Consider the following 19,537-nt stretch of genomic DNA (forward strand, 5'->3'; position numbering starts at 1 on the left):
TATCTTGTACTAGATTGGTTAGTGAGAATTCAGCACAGAAGATGATTTATTGTATTGGAACGGGAACCTCACTCTCTTACCCCTTTTACTCTCTTACCCTCTCATCCTCTCTGCCCCTCTCTTCTCTCAGTCCTGCTCTGAGCTGTGCCTGGCAGCTCCCAGCAGGGCCCTGCCCCAGGCCCTTTGCAATAAACCCCAAGTTCCTGACCTGGCTGCAGAGATCTCTGCTCTCCATCCATCCCCACCATCCTGCCCCCCATGCTCCTACAATCCCCAGCCCCAGTGGTCCTGATGGCAAGGCAGGAGCTCAAACCCTCAGAGCCTGGGATTCCTCTGAGACCCCCAGTGCTCCCACCCTTTGGCTGTGCACACACTGCCCTGCCTGTCTGTGGGGAAGTGATGCCAATTCCAGGGACAAAGAGCTCTCCTGGAGGCTGAGGGAATGCTGGTGGTGCTGGAAGTGTCTATGGCACACAGGACCCCCCTGCCACAGGGAGCATTCCCAAAAGGAGCTCAGGACAATGGAGCTGTGCTGGGCAGGGCCTCCCCTCAGCCAGAGCTGCCAGCAATGCTGGAGACTCCTGATGGGACAGAGCACAGGGAGTGACCCCAAAACCTCTGCCTTGGGGGATCCCTGCAGCCTCCCCAGGGCTGGGCTGTCACAAAGACAGGGACAGGGACTCACTCCATCCCCATCCAGGAACTGTCTGGAGCAAATGGGAACCTACAGCCCAAGAATTCCTGCAGAATTCCCTGGGAGGGTGGGCAGGCCCTGGCACAGGGTGCCCAGAGCAGCTGGGGCTGCCCCTGGATCCCTGGCAGTGCCCAAGGCCAGGCTGGACATTGGGAGCAGCCTGGGACAGTGGGAGGTGTCCCTGCCATGGCAGGGGTGGCACTGGATGGAATTTGAGGTCCCTTCCAGCTTAAACCTTTCTAGCATTCTGCAATCCTCAGAACATTAACACTGCACCAGATTTTATCATTTCTTTAGGGAGGCTGCTCCATACCTGGAACTTCCAAGTCTCAAGGAAATCCACTCTGGAATTCCAAGCTGTAGCTGGAAAATTGGCAGAAGGAGCTCAGCAGAAGGGACAGACAGAGCTGCTCCTGTCCCCAGCAGCCTGGCCATGGTGCTGTTAGTTTGATATCCAGGGACACAAAACCCCATCACAGCTCAATAGCAGACAGAAATAATTCCATTTCCAGCCACTCACAGCACAACACTGGGGATGAACCTCCCTTGGAAGAACTCTGGGAAACAGCAAATGAGCTTTACACAGTCCCAGGCACTGCATGAGTGCTTGCAGGGCTTGCACTGAGCTCTTGGGGAGCTGTGCAGGGATCCATGTCCAGAGCATCTCCTAGCCCAGGACAATTTTTTCTTTTTTTTTTTCTTTTTTTCTTTTTTTTTTTTTTGTTTTTGTTTTTTTTTTTTTTTGTTTGTTTTTTGTTTTTTTTTGTTTTTCTTTTTTCCTTTTTCCTTTCCTTTCCTTTCCTTTCCTTTCCTTTTTCCTTTTTCCTTTTTCCTTTCCTTTCCAGGTGTTTTCCCCTCCCTGAGCCCAGCAGGCTCAGCCTGTTGCTGTCCATGACTCAGCCCTGACTAATGCCTCTCCCCTGGCTCTCCTCCCTGAGCACGTTCCTGCTCCTGTTGCCTGGATCCCACCTGGCACACAAAGATAACACCAGTCAGTCCCACAGGGGAGGCTGGAGGGACCCTCCCTGTCCTTTCCCCTCTCCCTTCAGTGCCCACCTGCAGGATGGCAGTGCCAGGGAAGGCTCAGCCTCTGCAGAGGGGCAGGAGCTGGGGCACAGCAGCTCTGCCTGAGCCAGGGAACCTCACTGAGCTCTCCTGGACACAGCACAGCCCCAGCTCTGAGCAGCCCCAGCCTCCTGGCTCCCAGGGCTGTGCCAAATAACAGCCCCAGAGGAGCCTGGCTGGTGACAGAGCCCTGCAGGACACGGCCCCTCCCTGCCAGGGCTCCCAGCACCCAGGAGTGTCACCAGAGGTGTCACCAGAGGAGGGGGACAGCCTCACCTGGGCTGGCTTTCAGAGGCAGGGGTAGGGTGGCACAGCTGTGTTGGTGATGTTGGGCCATTTTACCAGGGGTGTGTGTCCCCAGAGTGTCCCCAGAGTGTCCCCAGCCCTGCTCCTGGGGCTGCAGCCCCCTGAGCCCCTTGGCCCTGCCTAGGTTACTGCCAGTGCTGATCCCACTCCATGTGCAGCAGCACTTAGCCAGGACCCCGAAATTCCCTCAGGAGCTGCTTCCAGTGACTCAGGAGCTGCTCAGGGATGTCTTCTCCAGCCAGGAAAGAGAAACCAGCCAGGAGCTGCTGGCAGAGGGGAGGTGCTGGGAAGAAGCAGCAGGACTCAGGCACCTGCTGTGGTTTGTAACCATGAGGATGGAAAAGCTTCCTGGTGAGGGAAAGCCCCCCGTTCCTGCCCTGTGTTCCCCTGCATGCCAAGCTCCTGCAGCCCTGGCCTGCTCTGCTCACACCTGCAGCTCAGCCAGGCCCAGCCCTGGCACTGCCACCCTCCTTAGGGGCTGTGCTGTCACCTTGTCACTGCACAGCTCCTGAAAGGTGCCTGTGCTCAGCTGGGGCTGGGCTCTGTCTCCAGCAGCACTGACACAACCAGAGCACACAGCCTCAAGCTGTGCCAAGGGAAATACAGGCTGGATATTAGGAAGAAGTTTCTCACAGAAAGGGTGATAAAGTTCTGGAATGGCTGCCCAGGGAGGTGGTGGAGTCCCCATCCCTGGGTGTGTTTAACAAAGCCTGGATGTGGCACTGGGTGCCAGGGGTGAGTTCAGGTGTTGGGGCTGGGTTGGACTCGATGGTCTTGAAGGTCTCTTCCAACCTGGTGATTCTGGGATTCTGTATAAAGCCCAAAAATCTCCCCCAGTCTAGAAGAAACCCCACAGACACCCCAGCCCCACCTGAGGCAGGAGCTCCCTGGGTGAGGCACCAGAAGCCAGCACTGCCCTGCAGCAACATTTCCTCCTGCTGATTCCCAAGGCACCTGGCTCAGGTGAGGATTTTTTGGGATGTCTGCCTGGACAAATGCTGCTGCCATGCTTCACATTTGGGTTTCTCTGCAAGGCCCCACTTGCATCTCCCCCAAGACTGCTTATCATGCATGTGCCTTCCTTCAGGTGAGATTTGTCACATTCCCACTCTGGAAATGTTTTTCCCTCCTGACAATACCCTTTAGATAGTGCCTGTGGAGGTGGATGACTCAAGCTTGACATGATTATTTCCATCCAGCATTTTTTATTAAAAATACTCCTGGTGGTTCAGAACGTGAGGACAGGAGCTGCCTTGAAAGGGACGTGGAAAGCTCAGAGTCTGCACAAACTGTGCCATGATTTCATGTCAACCAACAAGAGCCAGAAAATCTGTGTAAAACAGCCCCTCCCAGCCTGGATTTATCATTTCATGCACAGAAACCTCCAAGCACATGGCACTAACATCCACCCCAGACCCCTCCAGTCCCTCAGAGCCAGGTTATGGTGCCACTTCCAGACCTGGGCTGGCTTTCAGAGGCAGGGTAGGGTGGCACAGCTGTGTTGGTGATGTTGGGCCATTTTACCAGGGGTGTGTGACCTCAGAGTGTCCCCAGAGTGTCCCCAGAGTGTCCCCAGAGTGTCCCCAGCCCTGCTCCTGGGGCTGCAGCCCCCCCAGCCCTTGAGCCCCTTGGCTCTGCCACTTCCAGCTCTGTTATTTACCCAGAGTTAGCAACTCCTGATTTAGCTCTGGGCCAGTTAATTCCCTTTGTGACAGCTCCCAAACACCCTCACACTACTCCAGCCCCACAAACAGCAAACCTGCTGCTGGGAATGGACCCCCATGAGCAGAGTGACCCCTCCTCTCCTGCCTCCCCCTGCTCCTGCAGTGTGGGAAGAACCAGAGCAGAGCTGGGGATGGCAGATGGCTGCTGCAGGTCAGGAAAGCTTCACAGGGAAAAACTTCCTGTGCCCTGCTGAGGCCTCACCTGGGAAACTGGACACAGTTCTGGTGTCCCCAGCATGGGGAGGACAGGGAATTGTTGGAGGTGTGAAGTTGATAAAGGGAATGGAGCTCCTCCCCTATGGAGACACACTGAGAAATTTGGGATTGTTCACTTGGAGAAGGCTCCAGGGAGGGCTCAGAGCCCCTTGCAGTCTCTCTCCAGGAGAGCTGGAGAGGGACTGGGGACAAGGGATGGAGGGACAGGACACAGGGAATGGCTCCCACTGCCAGAGGCAGGGATGGATGGGATATGGGGAATGAGGAATTGTCCCCTGGCAGGGTGGGCAGGCCCTGGCACAGGGTGCCCAGAGCAGCTGGGGCTGCCCCTGGATCCCTGGCAGTGCCCAAGGCCAGGCTGGGCAGGGCTGGGAGCAGCCTGGGACAGTGGGAGTTCATCCCTGACCATGGCAGGGGTGGCTCTGGATGGAATTTAAAGTCCCTTCCAACCCAAACCATTCTGGGATTTTGGGATTCTGAATATTCATTTGGAGAATAACCTCTCAGAGAAGAGGCAGAGCAGCACTTTGAGTGCTCACCCCAAGCCCTGGGCTCTTTCCCCTTACATCTCTTGAAATCAGAGCTCTTTTCCATCTCCTGATCTCCCTGTTCTCCTCCAGCCCCCAGCTGCAGCTGAATCAGGGAGAACTCCTGGCTATTCCCTGTGGGATGAGCTGGGAGTGGGGTCGGGCTGCAGCACCATCCCCTGCAGGATCCCAGAAACCCTTCCCAAGGGAACAGTGTTGACACACACAGAGCCAGACACAGAAAAAAAAAAAAGAAATCTGCTGGAAAGAACCCAACAGATCAGGCACTTGTTGGAGCCTTGAGTGCAGAGGAACGTTATAGAAAATTCCCAGTGACTCCTCCAGCTCCAAACTTATCATAATTTAATCTGTGTGACTGGAATTTCTCAATAGGCTGGAACTCCCTCAGGACCAAAACCTCATTGAAAAAGAAACCAAGGAGAATTTTGGCATCTCTTCCCCAGCCTGGAAGATGAAATGCAAATCTGTTATTGGCATCGAGCTCTCACAGCTTGATCCATCCACAGAGCTCCAATAGCCTGACATTAACTTCTCAAGGAAGAACATTTTGTTACTCATCCTCAGACAGTTTATGCTTAAAGGCAGAAAGACTAATTCTGTTTGGGGTTTGGGCAGTGAACCTTCCCAATTACCAGCACAGTCAGGCACTGATCTGGTATTAGAGACAAAACACAGGGAGATGGAGACTGCTGACTTCATTTTAAATATAAATTCCAGAGGCTGAACACTGCTGGCACATGGAGAAGCATCTCCAGCTTCTTCTGCTGCCCTGGCTTTTCAGACACGGATGGATCTGGTGCCGTGTGTGCAGGTGGAGACTGAGCTGAGGTGGAGCTCGGAGCTGTCCCAGAGCTGGGGCATCCTCACGGCAAAGGCACAAAGAGGGGTGTGGACAAGAAAGGACCTTCATTGGAGCCCGTGCTCGGCAGACAGGGACTCAATGGATGCTGAGGTGCAGAGCTGTGTCCAGGCTCCCGGAGCGAGGGGAGGCAGCGATCCCGGCACGGCCCCTGCGGTGGGACACGGACTGGCAGCTCTGGGCTGCTCCTTCCCGGGGGCGGCTCCTCCTCTCCCTCATTTGCCGTTCATTACCGGCGGCGATCCGCGACTCCGGAGCGCGGATCCTCCCGGGGCTGGCCTGGGCTGGGCTGCAGCTCCTCCCGCGGCCATCGGGACAGCAGGGCAAGGATCGGGGCTGGGCTCCCTTCCCGCACCCAGCACAGCCCGGCTCTCTGACCCAGCCCAGCCCATTTCCCTCACCCAGCACAACCAGGGTCTCTGACCCAGCACAGCCCGGCTCTCTGACCCAGCCCAGCCCATTTCCCGCACCCAGCACAGCCCGGTTCCCTTTCCTTCTCTGACCCAGCACAGCCCGGTTCCCTTCCCTGCCCCAGCCCAGCCCAGCCCGGTTCCCTTCCCTTCTCTGACCCAGCCCAATCCATTTCCCTTCTCTGACCCAGCCCAGCCCGGTTTCCTGCCCCAGCCCAGTTTCCATGCAGACGGGACGGGGGAAGCAGAGCAGGGATGAACAGAGCATCCCCCGAGCATCCCCCGAGCCCTGCCCGGCCCTGGCAGGGATTCCAGCCCCGGGGCCACTCGAAGCCACTCCTGGCAGGTCTCTGCAAATCTAGCAGGCAATTCCAGCAGCCGTGCTTTAATGGGGACAGCCCTGACAGAAGATCCTTGTTTGTGCTTGGAGTGAGCTGCAGGAGCTGCTCCCACCTCAGTGTGCTCAGCAGCCCCCTGACCCCACCAGGACAGGCCAGAGCTGTGCCTGGCCATGCTCTTGGCGTCTCTGGGGTGAGGAGAGGTTGAGCCAGCTCAGCTCAGCTGAACTCAAACCTGAAAGCCAAGCTCCAGGCAAGAGCCCAGAATGTGACCTTGGCAGTGCTGGGGTTCCTGGGTCTGGGCTAAGCTGCACTGAAGTGGTTTCTCAGGCTGTCTCTCACCTGAGCTGTGTCCTCACACCCTCACTGGAAAGAGGAAAACACTGTTGGTACCTGAGCTAAATTCATGTAAAGCTCACAAACCCAAATCCAAAGGCTCTGAGGTGGAAAGGCTGGGAAATGAAGGTTTGATTTACCAAAGCACACAAGAAAAGGGACAGGGTGGTCAGAAATGTTGGCCTCCTGTTGCTCCAAAATGCCTCCAGCCTGTCCAGTTCCACTTTGCACCCTTCCCTTGATCCTTCCCTCAAAAAGTTCTCCATGGAGGCCCCTGATTGTGACCATGACTTGTACCAAGTGTCCACTGGAAAGCAAACCAAGAGCTCCAATACATTCCACAATACTCAACAACATTAATTATTTAACTCAGAAATGACCCTGGTGAGCCACAAATCCTCTACAAAAGAGACCTTCCCCCCTGAGCCAGCTGGGGACCTGGAACCCTACCTGGCCACACATCCCAGGCCAGGGCAGAGAGGATTAACAGCAGCAGCTTGCAGGGGGAATGATGGGATCCTCCAGGCAGCACATGTGGACAACCTTCCTGATGGCCCATGCCAGACTAGGGTTGCTCTGTGCTCCCTACCACTGATCTGGAAAATGGAATTTTAAAGCTCTTCTTAAGCCACAAGCCACCTCCATGCATCTTCTTACACTGAGACATGGAGAGGAACCTCCCTTTGGGAAGGCCTCAAAGCAAATGAGACTTGGTGTGAAGAACACACTCAGCTCTGCAGGGCCCCAGGGAAGGCTAAAGACATCTTTGGGGCAGTATGACCCTAAATTTTCTCATTTTACCCATAAAATGCAGACTTAATATTTCAAAAAGCTGCAGAAGGACAAAAGCTAAGACTAAAATCACTCCATAGCTCCCAGCACAGCTTTGGTCAGGGGTGTTCTCTGTGTTTCTGATCTGCTGAGCCATCCCACTTCTTGTGAAGAAGTTTTCTGAAAAGTCCCTTCGCCCAGGATTTGTCTCCTGGGAAGCTGAGGAGTCTCTGAGAAAAAGGAAAACAATTTTATCTCATTTGCTTCTCCTGTGTTGTGCTCATGAGGAATGTGTTTGGAGATTGTTTACCCACAGGTGATTGTTCCATTGCATTCTGCTGTGAGTTGTTTTCACTCTTTGGCCAATCAGGGCCAAGCTGTGTCGGGACTCTGGAGAGAGTCAGGAGTTTTCATTATTATCTTTATAGCATTCTGTAAGTAATCCTTTCTCTATTCTTTAGTATAGTTTAGTTTAGTATTCTTTAATATAATACAGTATCATAAAATAATAAATCAGCCTTCTGAGAACATGGAGTCAGATTCATCATTCCTTCCTGCCATGGGGGTCCCTGCAAATACAATAACTTCCCAGTTAACTGTGTCCTTGCAGCAGGGGAAGGTGCAGTGAGCCCAGCCCAGCCCAGCCCAGCAGCACTCACCATCCAGCTCCTCCACAGAGATGTTGGCCAGCTGCTCGCTGTCGCTGCCAGCCGAGAGCGAGCGGTTCAGGTAATTGCCCTTGTACAACAAGCCAGCTGTCACATGGTGGAATGGCATCTTCTCCCTGCCACCAAAACAGGAAAAGAGAGGGTCATTGTGGTTATCTACCTTTGTTTCATGGGATGGAGCAAAGGCTGGCCTGGAGCAGGGGCTGTGTCAGAGCCCAGGACATTCCTCTGGCTGCCCTGGGTGATTCGAGACCCTGGCAGGGGCACAGGGACCTTGGCACAGAGTCACAAACACCTGTGCCTTTGATTTTAGCCCATAGAAACAATTACCAACTTTGTGTGAAGAGTTACAAGCCACAAGAGTTTGAGTAGAATGATAGTGAATTTGTCACAGGGTGAAAAAGTAGAATTTTGGGGATTTAGAATGGGGGTCCAAGAGGCAAGATGGAGGAATCTGGGCATGTCCTGTCCTTCTTCTTCTTGTCCTCCATCTTTTGCTGTGATGGTGACACTTCTGGATTGGTTTAGGGTAGAGACAGACTGTCTAACATAGGTGATGGGTATTGGGAAATTATTGTAAATAAAGCACACACAGTTCTCAGTATAAAAAGCCAACAGCACCCCAAGGGCAGGGGCTGTGCCACAACCCGACCTGCTGGACAGATCTCAGCAGGTCAGAGAAAGAATGGAACAGATAAGAGAAAATAAACAACCTTGAAAACCAGAGCTGAGGAATCTCAACTTCTTCTGCAGTCACGGGGCTGGGGAAAAAGAGACTTTAATACCTTGGGAGCCATTCCAGGAACACCAAACCCAAGAGGGCTGGAGCAGCAGCCCAGGTGGGTGTGAGAGGGGTGGTCTGAGCTCAGAGCTGGGCTCTGAGGCTGAAGGAACAAACAGCAAAGCAGCTCCTGCCTCTGGCTGCTGGAGAGGAGTGAGGGGAGCCAGAGCAGTGGAGCCTTGGGGAACAGGATTGCCCAGCACTGAGCCTGCAGAGTTCAGCCTTGGTAATGATTACAGAGAGCACAGGGCTCTGCACTGACCTGCAGGGAACAGGTTACAGCATTGTGGAGTGTTTGGGTTGGAGAGGACCTTGAAGCCCATCCTGAACCACCCCTGCCATGGCAGGGACACCTCCCACTGTCCCAGGCTGCTCCCAGCCTGTCCAGCCTGGCCTTGGGCACTGCCAGGGATCCAGGGGCAGCCCCAAGTGCTGCCCAGCAGCACAACTTCCAAAGGGCAGGGAAGGGTCTGGCACCCCTGAGACCCCTCCTGGAGCATGCAGCCCCCTCAGAGGGCCCAGCCACCCACCCTGAGCAGGGTGCTGTCACTGCAGACCCCTCTGAGAGGAGAACATCCACACTGGAGCAGGGCCCCACAAAGAACATTCCCATCTCCCAGGTCTGAGCTGAGGAGAAATCCCTCTGCATGGGGGGCTGGAGCAGGGAGGTGTTTGCAAACCCCACAGGTGCCAGCCCAGGGAAGGGCAGGCACTGCCCAGACAGGAGTGGGAATTGCTGTCAGCAGCACTCACCCTGTGATTTAGGAGGCACGAGGAGGAGGCGAGTTTGCCAAAGTCAATTGAAATATTAAGAGGAAGATTTCTCATGCCCAGGGCTGGATTCAATCAGCACAACCTCATCCCAGGCCTATTGTGCTTTGGGCTGCACATTTCCAGCAGAAATAAATCATCAGAGCCACCCAGAGCTGGCCAGGGACTGCCTGGGGCTGGAGGTGGCCAGGACAGGCTGGGAGTGGCTCTGGAAGCCCCCAGGGCCCTCAGTGCACAGGGCAGGGGCTGCTCAGAGCCCACCCTCAGTTCTGTGCCCAGGAGGAGGTGCCAGCTCTGCAATGCTGCTCCATTCAGCAGCACCAGGATGGTCTGGCTGTGCCTCAGCCAATAACCCAACGATGCAGACAATGCAGATGGATTCAGTGGGAACAAAAGCCTTCCTGCTCCCTGGGCTGGGAAGAGCTTGGAGAGACCCCCCAGGAGCAAACCAACCTGCAGGAAAGCACAGAGGGAGAGCAGGAGGCTCCTCCTGCACTGCTCAGCACGCTCCAGGAATTTCCCTGGCAGTAATTATGTAAATAAATCCTAATCGTAGTTTTAAGTATTTTTATTTGGGAGCCAGTTTGCTCCAGCAGCACATCAGAAACATAAACAAGGGGTTCTGTTTCATTAGGCACATCTGTAATTTCCCAGCCCTTGCCAATTCATGGGTTCCACTCTGAGACGCTGCTCCCTCTGACACCTGCTCAGCACTAAAATGGGAATTTTACCTGGCCAAGGGACACTCAGAGGCAATGCCAGCTCTGCTTTCACTGCAGAGACACTTCCAGCCCCTTGCACCACCTTCACCTGTTCCCAGCCCCACCACAAACCATCCAGGCAGTGACCAGCTCCTGTTTTCTCTGGACAATCACCCCAAGGGTAAGCACAGGGGTGGAAGGGACCCACAGGGGTCATCGAGTCCAACCCTTGCACAGCCCCAAGAAGCACTAAAAGCAATTGCACTGAATTTTCAAATCACAGGAGTTCCAGTCTCCCCTGGGGGAGCTTGCCCTGCACACTCAGTGAGCCCATGGGGCTGCCTGGGCTCTGGCACCCCTGGCCCAGCCCCTGGGTGAAGGAAACCCCAGCCCTGCACCCCCTGAGCCCAGCCACGGATGGAATAGCAGCTCACCATGGGTTTAAAGCATTCCTGAAATCACTTGCACAGCCTTAGCTCCTACAACCATTAAAAAAAAAAAGACATTGCCTCTCCCCTGAGGGCTGAAGAGCTGAAAATCAGCTCCTACCTGGATCCTGTGGTGTGTTTTAGTGCTGGAGGAGAGCCATGATACCCTGGAGTGAGAAATCCTGGATTAAATTCTGCTGCCCAGATATATTAGGGTATAAAGCTGTAACATCATTCAGCAGAAACCCTGCAGAGCCCCCGGAATCCAGCACCTCTCAGCTCTAACAAGGGATGCTCCAAGGGGCCCAGAGGCCCCCAGGGATGTGGAGCTGTGCCTCAGGAACCCTCAGCACCCTCAGGCAGGAACCTGCAGCCAAAGCCAAGCCTGAAATGGGGAGAAAACAGCAAAAAGGGGCCCAGGAGGGGCAGGTGGGGGAGAGCTCCAAAGCACTGGAGTGGGAAAGCCCTTAGGGGGGGATCCATTAAAGCTCCTGGGAATATGTAGGTGCCTGTCAGGGGTAAAAGGGCTGTCCTGGCACAGCCAGACTGGTCCAGGCTGGCATTCCCATCCCTGGATGTGCTCAGGGCCAGGCTGGAGCAGCCTGGGACAGCAGGAGGTGTCCCTGCCCGTGGCAGGGGTGGCACTGGGTGGGTCCCTCCCAGCCAGATCAGTCTGGGATTCTGGGACAGGCTCACTTTGAATGCAGCCAAAGTGTCCATCCAGGTCAGAAACACAGAAACCTCCTGCAGCTTCCCTGTGGCTGCTGCTCCCAGTGCCCAGCGAGCCCTGGGACACTCAAACCACACTGGAGTGAGCGGCACCTCCATCCCATCCCTGTGCTGCTGATCCCATCCCTGTGCTGCACCTCCATCCCATCCCTGTGCTGCTGATCCCATCCCTGTGCTGCTGATCCCATCCCTGTGCTGCTGATCCCATCCCTGTGCTGCTCCTCCATCCCATCCCTGTGCTGCTGATCCCATCCCTGTACTGCTCCTCCATCCCATCCCTGTGCTGCTGATCCCATCCCTGTGCTGCTGATCCCATCCCTGTGCTGCTGATCCCATCCCATCCCATCCCTGTGCTGCTGATCCCATCTCTGTACTGCACCTCCATCCCATCTCTGTACTGCACCTCCATCCCATCCCTGTGCTGCACCTCCATCCCATCCCTGTGCTGCTGATCCCATCCCTGTGCTGCTGACCCCATCCCATCCCATCCCTGTGCTGCTGATCCCATCCCTGTGCTGCTGATCCCATCCCTGTGCTGCTGATCCCATCCCATCCCTGCACTGCTACTCCATCCCATCCCTGTGCTGCTGATCCCATCCCTGTGCTGCTGACCCCATCCCCGTGGTGGCACCTGGCACCATCAGCAGCAGGGGCTGGGGGCAGGCACTGACAGCATTTTACCTCTCCAAATGTTCCATCTGAGCACTCTGCCCCATCCTCAGGGTGGCCCTGGGGCTCCTGCCCCTTCTCCAGAGCTGCCCAGCAGCCCCTGAGCAGGGAGCTGGGCTGGGCTGGGCTCTCCAGCACAGACACATTTTCCACCAGGACCTTGTGAACCCAGCACAGTGTGGGGGTTCAGGAGCAGTGCAATCCCCTTGGATAACATCATGAAAATACCACGAAAACATTGACATTGAACCAGAAATCCCCCAAAGAACCCCTCACCAAGTGTGTGGAGATCTCCCCATGGTACCTCAATGTCTAAAGTTGAAAGATTTAACTGGGGTGTGCATTCTATCCCCATCTGTCAGAGCTGGGCAGTTCTCTGCTGTTCTTGGGGCAGTTTTCTTGATCTCTCCCCCAGCCAATCCTCCCTGCAGGAGATCTCTGCTGTCCATGGCCACTGAGTGTCCCTGCAGGGCTGATCCAATTCCAGCATCCCATGGGGAGATGCTGCATTGCCCAGGGCAGGAGCCAAGCATTCCTACCTGGATCCAATGTGAGCCTGGCACAGCCCAGCAGCCTTTGCCCAGTGCATTGCCAGAGGAGCAGCTTCTGCTGCCCTGCATGGCCAGAGGGAGCCCAGGCCCATCTGCAGCAGCCCTGGAGCTGCAGAGGAAAACTCCCCCCTTGTGCAGGATCCCTGCTCCAGCAGAGCCACAGCTGGCACTGCAGGAGGGCTGAGCCCCCATGGGATGGGGCTGTGCCACCCCCTGACACACAGGGGACAGGGCCTGCTCTGACCCTGGCAGTGGTTTGTGGGGTTTTTTCTGTACTATTACATTTGTATTTTTAGTTTCCCTAATAAAGAACTGTTATTCCTATTCCCACACGTTTGCCTGAGAGCCCCTTAATTTCAAATTTATAATAATTCAGAGGGAGGGGGTTTACATTCTCCATTTCTGCCTTCCTTAGCAGACACCTGGCTGTTCAAACCCAGACACTCAAAGAGCCCTCACCAGCTCTGTGGACTGTCCCCAGAGTCCCCTGGCAGGTTCCAGTCCCTGTCCAGGCTCCCAGCAGCTCCCACCCCTTTGTGCCCTGCCAGTCTCACTCCTGCCTGTCAGCACATTCACGTTTGTGGAATTTAGAAGATTTTCATAGCAATATTCCATCTGGATTAAAAAAAGCCATCTCCACACTGCTCACATGTCTGTGGCTCCCATTCCTCATCAGCCCCTGTGCTGCTCTTCCCAAAGAGGCTCAGAGCCCACAGAACCCCACAGGACCATTAAAACATTAAACATGAGGTTTCAGGATCCATCTCTGGGACAGAACTGGGACCAATTTCTGCTGATCCTGGATCTCCTGGCTGGTCACCACTTCAGAAGAGGTTCCTTGTTCCTCTCTCTCCCATGTGCAGCCCAAAGGGTGCCCGGGAATCCACCCTGGGGAGTCCATTCTGCTTTTCCAGCCTCAGGCATGGAACACACAACCTCCCTTGTGTCCCACCCAGCCAGAGTGCTGTGTTTGCCCTCCCCATGGAGCTGCAATTCCATGGATCCCAGGGGCTGGGAGCGCCCTGGCAGGACCCCAGGCTGGATGTTGAGCCCTGTGGTGCCCAACAGACCAGGCAGAAATGAGGAAAAGTGGGATGAGGATAAATTGGAGATTTCCAGCTCTGCCACAGGCTGGGCTGAGGGAGGCTGAGCTGGAAGAATGGGAAGCACCCCTCCATGGATGGCCAAGGGCAGGAGGGGAGCACCAGCACAAGCTTTGCTCTCCTAGCCCTTCCTCAGGGCTGAAAGGAATCCAGGAATATTTTGAAAATCCAGGGAGCAGTCAGGAAAATGGAGCAGGAGCTGGGAATTCCCTGAGGTCACTTTTAAACCCTTTAAAAATTCATCAAATGAAGTGATGGTGTTGAAGCTGCTTCTCCCTGGGCACAGCAGTGTTTGAACATCTACAGCAGAGCAGGAAATGATCCTTTGGAGGAAATGATCCCATTTTCCCCAGGCCTGAGGCACTGCCCCTGTCCTGGAGGGAGGCTGTGGGATCCAGCTGGATCCAAAGGACAGCAGAGCAAACACAGCCTGGGGTACCTGACCCTCCATGGGGCACCAGCCAGGGGACACCTCCCAGAGAGGCTCCTTTGCTACTCCTGGTCCTTTTCCATGGTGCTGTCCATGCTTCCCTCTCTCTCTCTAAGGAGGCTGGGACAGCTGAGGGCCATGGTTAGGCCTGGCTTAACCTCTGCCATGGGAGAGGCTGAGCTGGACTAAATCCCCACGGTTGCTTTGAAGCCAGCCCCGTTCAGGGAAGGCAAAATCCTTGTGCTGGGAAAAGTCACTTTGTCCCTTGTCACCTGCATTCCCTGCTGCTAACAATAGCTTTAAAGATTTTTTTTTCTCTTTTTTAATTTACTTTGTGCACAAACTTGGCACCTGGAGTGCAATCTGAGCCTGAGCTGGCCACAGCAGAGCCTGCAGGGCTCCAAGGGCTCCTCCTGGCTCAGGAGGAGCAGAGCTCAGCAAGGTGTGAAGGGTATGAACTGCCCAGGCCTGGTTTAACCAGGCTCAGCTCAGGGGTGTGAAGAGAGCCAGGGCTGAGAGGAGGCTCAGGCTCAGTCTGTACTACAAACCACGAGAAGTGGCCTTGGAAGGAGCCTTGGGATGGGGAAAAATAAAGTCTGGTTCTTTTAAGAGAATTTTCAATCTAAAATAGAGCACAGATCCTCGCAGGGAGGCCAGTCCTGCAGGAAGTCTGTGATTGCTGACTACTGATCCCAGTCTTTATTGCTCTCAGAGCCCAAGCCACCAGGAAGGCACATTGGGGATATTTATAAATAGGACAGAGAGGAACAGGGCACTGGACCCTCTGGGCAGGGCTGGGGAGCCAGATTTGCTCAGGCTGGGCTGAGAGGGCAGTGAGCCCCAAAGCTCCCTGAGAGCTCTTCTGGGACACAGGAGAGCTCCCCTTTCCCTGGCTGGGTATCAGAGCTTAGACCTGGCTTTTCCACATGCATTCTCAGACAAATTCCACCTTTCACAAGGATTTATGGACTGCAAACACAATGTGAACTCACACACGTGAGATTCACTGAGCATCTGCTGCTGGGGATCCAGGTTAAACCCAAACTGACGTCCAGGGACCATTCCCTGTCCTGGCCCATCACATCCCCACGTGCCCTCAGCACACCTGCATGGCATTTGGGCTCTATCTGATCATTTCTTGGCACAATCCTAAGGGAATGTTCCTCTGATTCAGGCAGGAAACGCAGATCTGGCACACCTGGCTTGGGATACCAACAACAAAGCAGCTCATGGTGATCACTGGGTCAAAAAGCCTTTACAAACAGATCATTCTCAGCATTCAAAGAGGTAACTGGGAAGAAAAAAAAATCCTCTGCAAGGCAGAGAACAAGATCTGAGTGACAGCCTCATGTAATGTACAGCACCCCAGGAGCCACAAACTTCCACCCTCGAGAGCTACAAAGCACTTGGAGCTTCAGAAGGTTTTGTGCTGGGGGTTTTCCCACCTTCTGCAGTAAATTCCAAATGAAAAAGCAGAGGGAGGGCACTTGAAAAGACAGCACATCTTGACACAACTGCTGCTGCTGCTTTGAATTCTGGCAGAGAGGGAGAGATGAGGGTGCCAGGTCTGTGCCAAACCCAGCATTTCTGCCTGGGAGAGCTGAGGGTGCCAGGTCAGGATCAAACCCAGCATTTCTGGCTGGGAGAGCTGAGGGTGCAGGGTCAGGATCAAACCCAGCATTTGTGTCTGGGAGAGCTGAGGGTGCAGGGTCTGTACCAAACCCAGCATTTCTATCTGGGAGAGCTGAGGGTGCCAGGTCTGTACCAAACCCAGCATTTCTGTCTGGGAGAGCTGAGGGTGCCAGGTCAGGATCAAACCCAGCATTTCTGTCTGGGAGAGCTGAGGGTGCCAGGTCAGGATCAAACCCAGCATTTCTGCCTGGGAGAGCTGAGGGTGCCAGGTCTGTACCAAACCCAGCATTTCTGTCTGGGAGAGCTGAGGGTGCCGGGTCTGTACCAAACCCAGCATTTCTGCCTGGGAGAGCTGAGGGTGCAGGGTCTGTACCAAACCCAGCATTTCTGCCTGGGAGAGCTGAGGGTGCCAGGTCAGGATCAAACCCAGCATTTCTGGCTGGGAGAGCTGAGGGTGCCAGGTCAGGATCAAACCCAGCATTTCTGCCTGGGAGAGCTGAGGGTGCAGGGTCAGGATCAAACCCAGCATTTCTGTCTGGGAGAGCTGAGGGTGCCGGGTCTGTACCAAACCCAGCATTTCTGCCTGGGAGAGCTGAGGGTGCCAGGTCTGTACCAAACCCAGCATTTCTGCCTGGGAGAGCTGAGGGTGCAGGGTCAGGATCAAACCCAGCATTTCTGCCTGGGAGAGCACGGCCAGAGCCCAGAGCTGCTGTTTGTGGTTTCTGAGCCGTGCCTGGAGCTGATCCCGAAGCAGAGGGACTGCAAGGATCCGATATCTCGTGTGTCCTCCCAAGGGGACAAAGCCCCTCTCCTCTACAAACAGGTTTCAAGTGCCCCATTAATGAACCTGCAGCGCTGCCTCACCCGTGCTTCCTCTCACCTCAGCTCCCAAACTCATCCTCACCTCCTGCAGGCAGAAATCCCCAGATTTGTGCTGCCCTCTTCCACTTTCTGTCACTGCTGCTGCCCCCACTTGTGTTTAATCAAGATTAGTAAAAATAAAATTCCATCTTCCAGGTTTGGAAAGCCTGAGTTGGTGGTATAAAGTAAAAAAAAAGAAAGCCAGCAATGGGACAAAAGTCTTTAATCTCTTCTCCCCTCTAATAATTCACCTGGAAATGTGAAAAAATCTGTTTGGGAATGAAAGTTTTATCTCTGGGGAGGCTCAGCCTCCCATTCCCTCCTGTGGGACAGAACACCAGGGACAGCCATCACATAGGATCCCCAAAAAAAGCCTTTTTCAGGTGACAGGGATTTAGGAGAGGAAACCCACACAGGCTACAAAAACCTCTCAAATCTCCAGGTAGAAGGGAAGCTGAAGGATCTGCACATGGGGAATTGAGGCAGACTTCTCTCCCTAAGTAAACTAAAGAAAGACTGTTCTAAAAATAGTAAGCTAACTAAAATTTAAAGTTTTATTTCTTTATATTATCAAAAAAAATTGTAAGAAGAAAAGTGTTCTAAACGTTCTGTTCTAATTCTTATTACTCTTTTATTACTCTTTCTTTTAGTTACTATTAATACATTTTTCTTTATACCCTTTTGAAGTTTTAAACCTCTTTTACCTTTCTCCTAATCCTACCTCACAACAAAAAGTAAATACACTAGTAATTAACTAGTAATTAACCCTAAACCCACCACACTCATTAGTACATTAACCAAAAAATCTCAACATTAACAAAATCTCAAAGTAACAAACCAAAACCAGCACACGTGGCAAAGCTGATCAGCCTCTGGAACAAACATCCCAGGAGGGACGTGTCAGTGTCACCATGGTATTGTCTGAAAAATCCTCTTTGCCCAGGATTTCTTCCCCTGGGAAGCTGAGAAGCCTCAGAAAAGAAATGTAAACAATAATTATCTGATTGCTTGGAATGTGGTCTGGAAATCATTCATCAACAGGTGCATCTTTGATTGGTTCCATGGGAATTGTTTTTAATTAATGACCAATCCCAGCCCAGCAGTGTCAGACTCTGAGGAGTCAGTCAGGAGCTTTCATGATCATTCTTGTTCAGCCTTCTGATGTCTCCTTTCCCTTTCTTTAGTATAGTTTTAGTATATAATTTCTTTTAATATAACATCATATCATAAAATAATAAATCAGCCTTCTGAGAACATGGAGTCAAATTCCCATATCTCACCTCGTCCTGGGGACCTCACAACACCCCAATCTTGTGTGACCAGGGGGACACCTCCAGCCTGTCACCAGGCCCTGGTGCCTCACTGGAAGATGTTGTTGGAGTTAAAGGGTGAAAATCTGGGGCTGTTGATGGATTGTTTCCCACACTGGGGGCTCTGAGCTCCTCCTGGGCCCTAAAACCCAGGAGGGCTGCCCTGGGGGGAGCTGCTGGAGCTGCCAGGCCCCACAGCAGCCCCTGCAGCCCCATTTCCCTGCCCAGCCCCTCCTGTTGGTGCTGCAAGGGGAGCCAGGAGCAGCCTGTGCCCACCAGGGATCCCTGCAGCATGGACAGGGGGCTCCTCCTGGCCCCTGTTTCCCAGGAATCAGCTTCTCCAGAAGTCAGGGTGGATAAAGGCAGCAGGAGCAGGTTCAGCTGAGCACCAAGGGCAGCTCAGGGGTGCCAGAGAGGCTCTGGGGCATCACCCAGCCCTGCCCAGCCCCACAGTCCTGGCTGCTCACTCACTAAAAGATCCCAATTCTCTTTCTCTGGAATACTCAGCTCTTTTGGTTTTTTTCCCTGAGTACAACTTGAGATCACTCAGAATTAAATGATGGGAACGAGGTCCTTGTTGACAGCAAGAAAAATAAATATCCCAGAGCTTAGAGCTGAGGAGCACATCAAAGCAGGGAGGAAATGTCACCCCTACCCCCATAACCCATCCCTAACACATTTCCCTGCTCTGCTGAACCCTTTTCTCCTCCACTCACAGCTGCTGAGTGTTTGCTCATTGAGCCTGGCCAGAGGGGACTTTTCTGAGCTTCTGTTCATTCCCTCCTGTCCAGTTCCCTCCCTGGCCAGGCATAAATCAGCCCTGGAGACACGAGCAGCAGCAATTGCTGGCACCCCCAGCACCCTGGTTCACAAAACAATACACAATGGATTATTCAGAGCACACCCTGCGTCACACACCAGTAATTATAAACATGAAATCTATCAAATAATGACAATTAACAGTGGATCTGACAGAGTAACACACTCCAAATAGCCTGGTGGTTGATTACGTCTTATTAATGAAATGCCAAAACATTGAGGGCTCTTAGCAGGACAATTAATTGCTCCCAATAAATCTGACTTCTGCCAGACCTCATCTTTAAAGGAGGCTTTGGGACATCTGGTGAGGGTTATTTTGTAAAGCAATGGCTGATGGTTCCTACAGAAAATTCCCTGGGAGCTGGGAGGACTGGAGCCACCAACACACAGAAATGAGCAGAAGGGAATTAGAGACAAGGGCAACCCCAACAGTGGAATAATTTTGTATAAACTGGAGTGGATTGTGGTGTAAGATTCCAACCAAGATCCACTCCCAGCACTTCCCTGCAAACATCCAGGACCAGCAGCTTCTTTGGAACAGCGTCCTCAGACACAATGGCCCAGATTCAAGGGATCCAAGGAGGATCCCAGGCTGCTGGGAGAGGGTGGGCGGCTCCAAAAGGAGACCTGTCCCCCCCAGAGTGCCCAGAGCCACCAGGCTGGGCTGTCACTGCCCCAGGGATGGGCTGTGGGGACAAAGACTCCTCCCCAAGGGCCCAGAGCCACCAGGCTGGGCTGTCACTGCCCAGGGACGGGCTGTGGGGACAAAGACTCCTCCCCAAGGGTCCAGAGCCACCAGGCTGGGCTGTCACTGCCC

General features: G+C 53.8%; 1 protein-coding gene across 5 annotated transcripts in view; it reads right to left on the bottom strand.

Annotated features, from left to right (window-relative positions):
• CALN1 (calneuron 1) overlaps window positions 1–19,537 on the bottom strand; it is a 172,294-nt gene that overhangs the window by 119,226 nt on the left and 33,531 nt on the right. For all 5 annotated transcript variants that reach the window (XM_071448254.1, XM_071448255.1, XM_071448258.1 and 2 more), the window contains one exon: window positions 7,927–8,051. In XM_071448254.1, coding sequence (XP_071304355.1) covers window positions 7,927–8,051 — 125 coding nt within the window. The remainder of the gene's footprint in view (window positions 1–7,926; window positions 8,052–19,537) is intronic.

The sequence above is a fragment of the Agelaius tricolor genome, unplaced genomic scaffold (assembly GCF_023055355.1).
Source record: "Agelaius tricolor isolate 1412-34295 unplaced genomic scaffold, bAgeTri1.0.p SCAF_25, whole genome shotgun sequence".
Taxonomy (NCBI): domain Eukaryota; kingdom Metazoa; phylum Chordata; class Aves; order Passeriformes; family Icteridae; genus Agelaius; species Agelaius tricolor.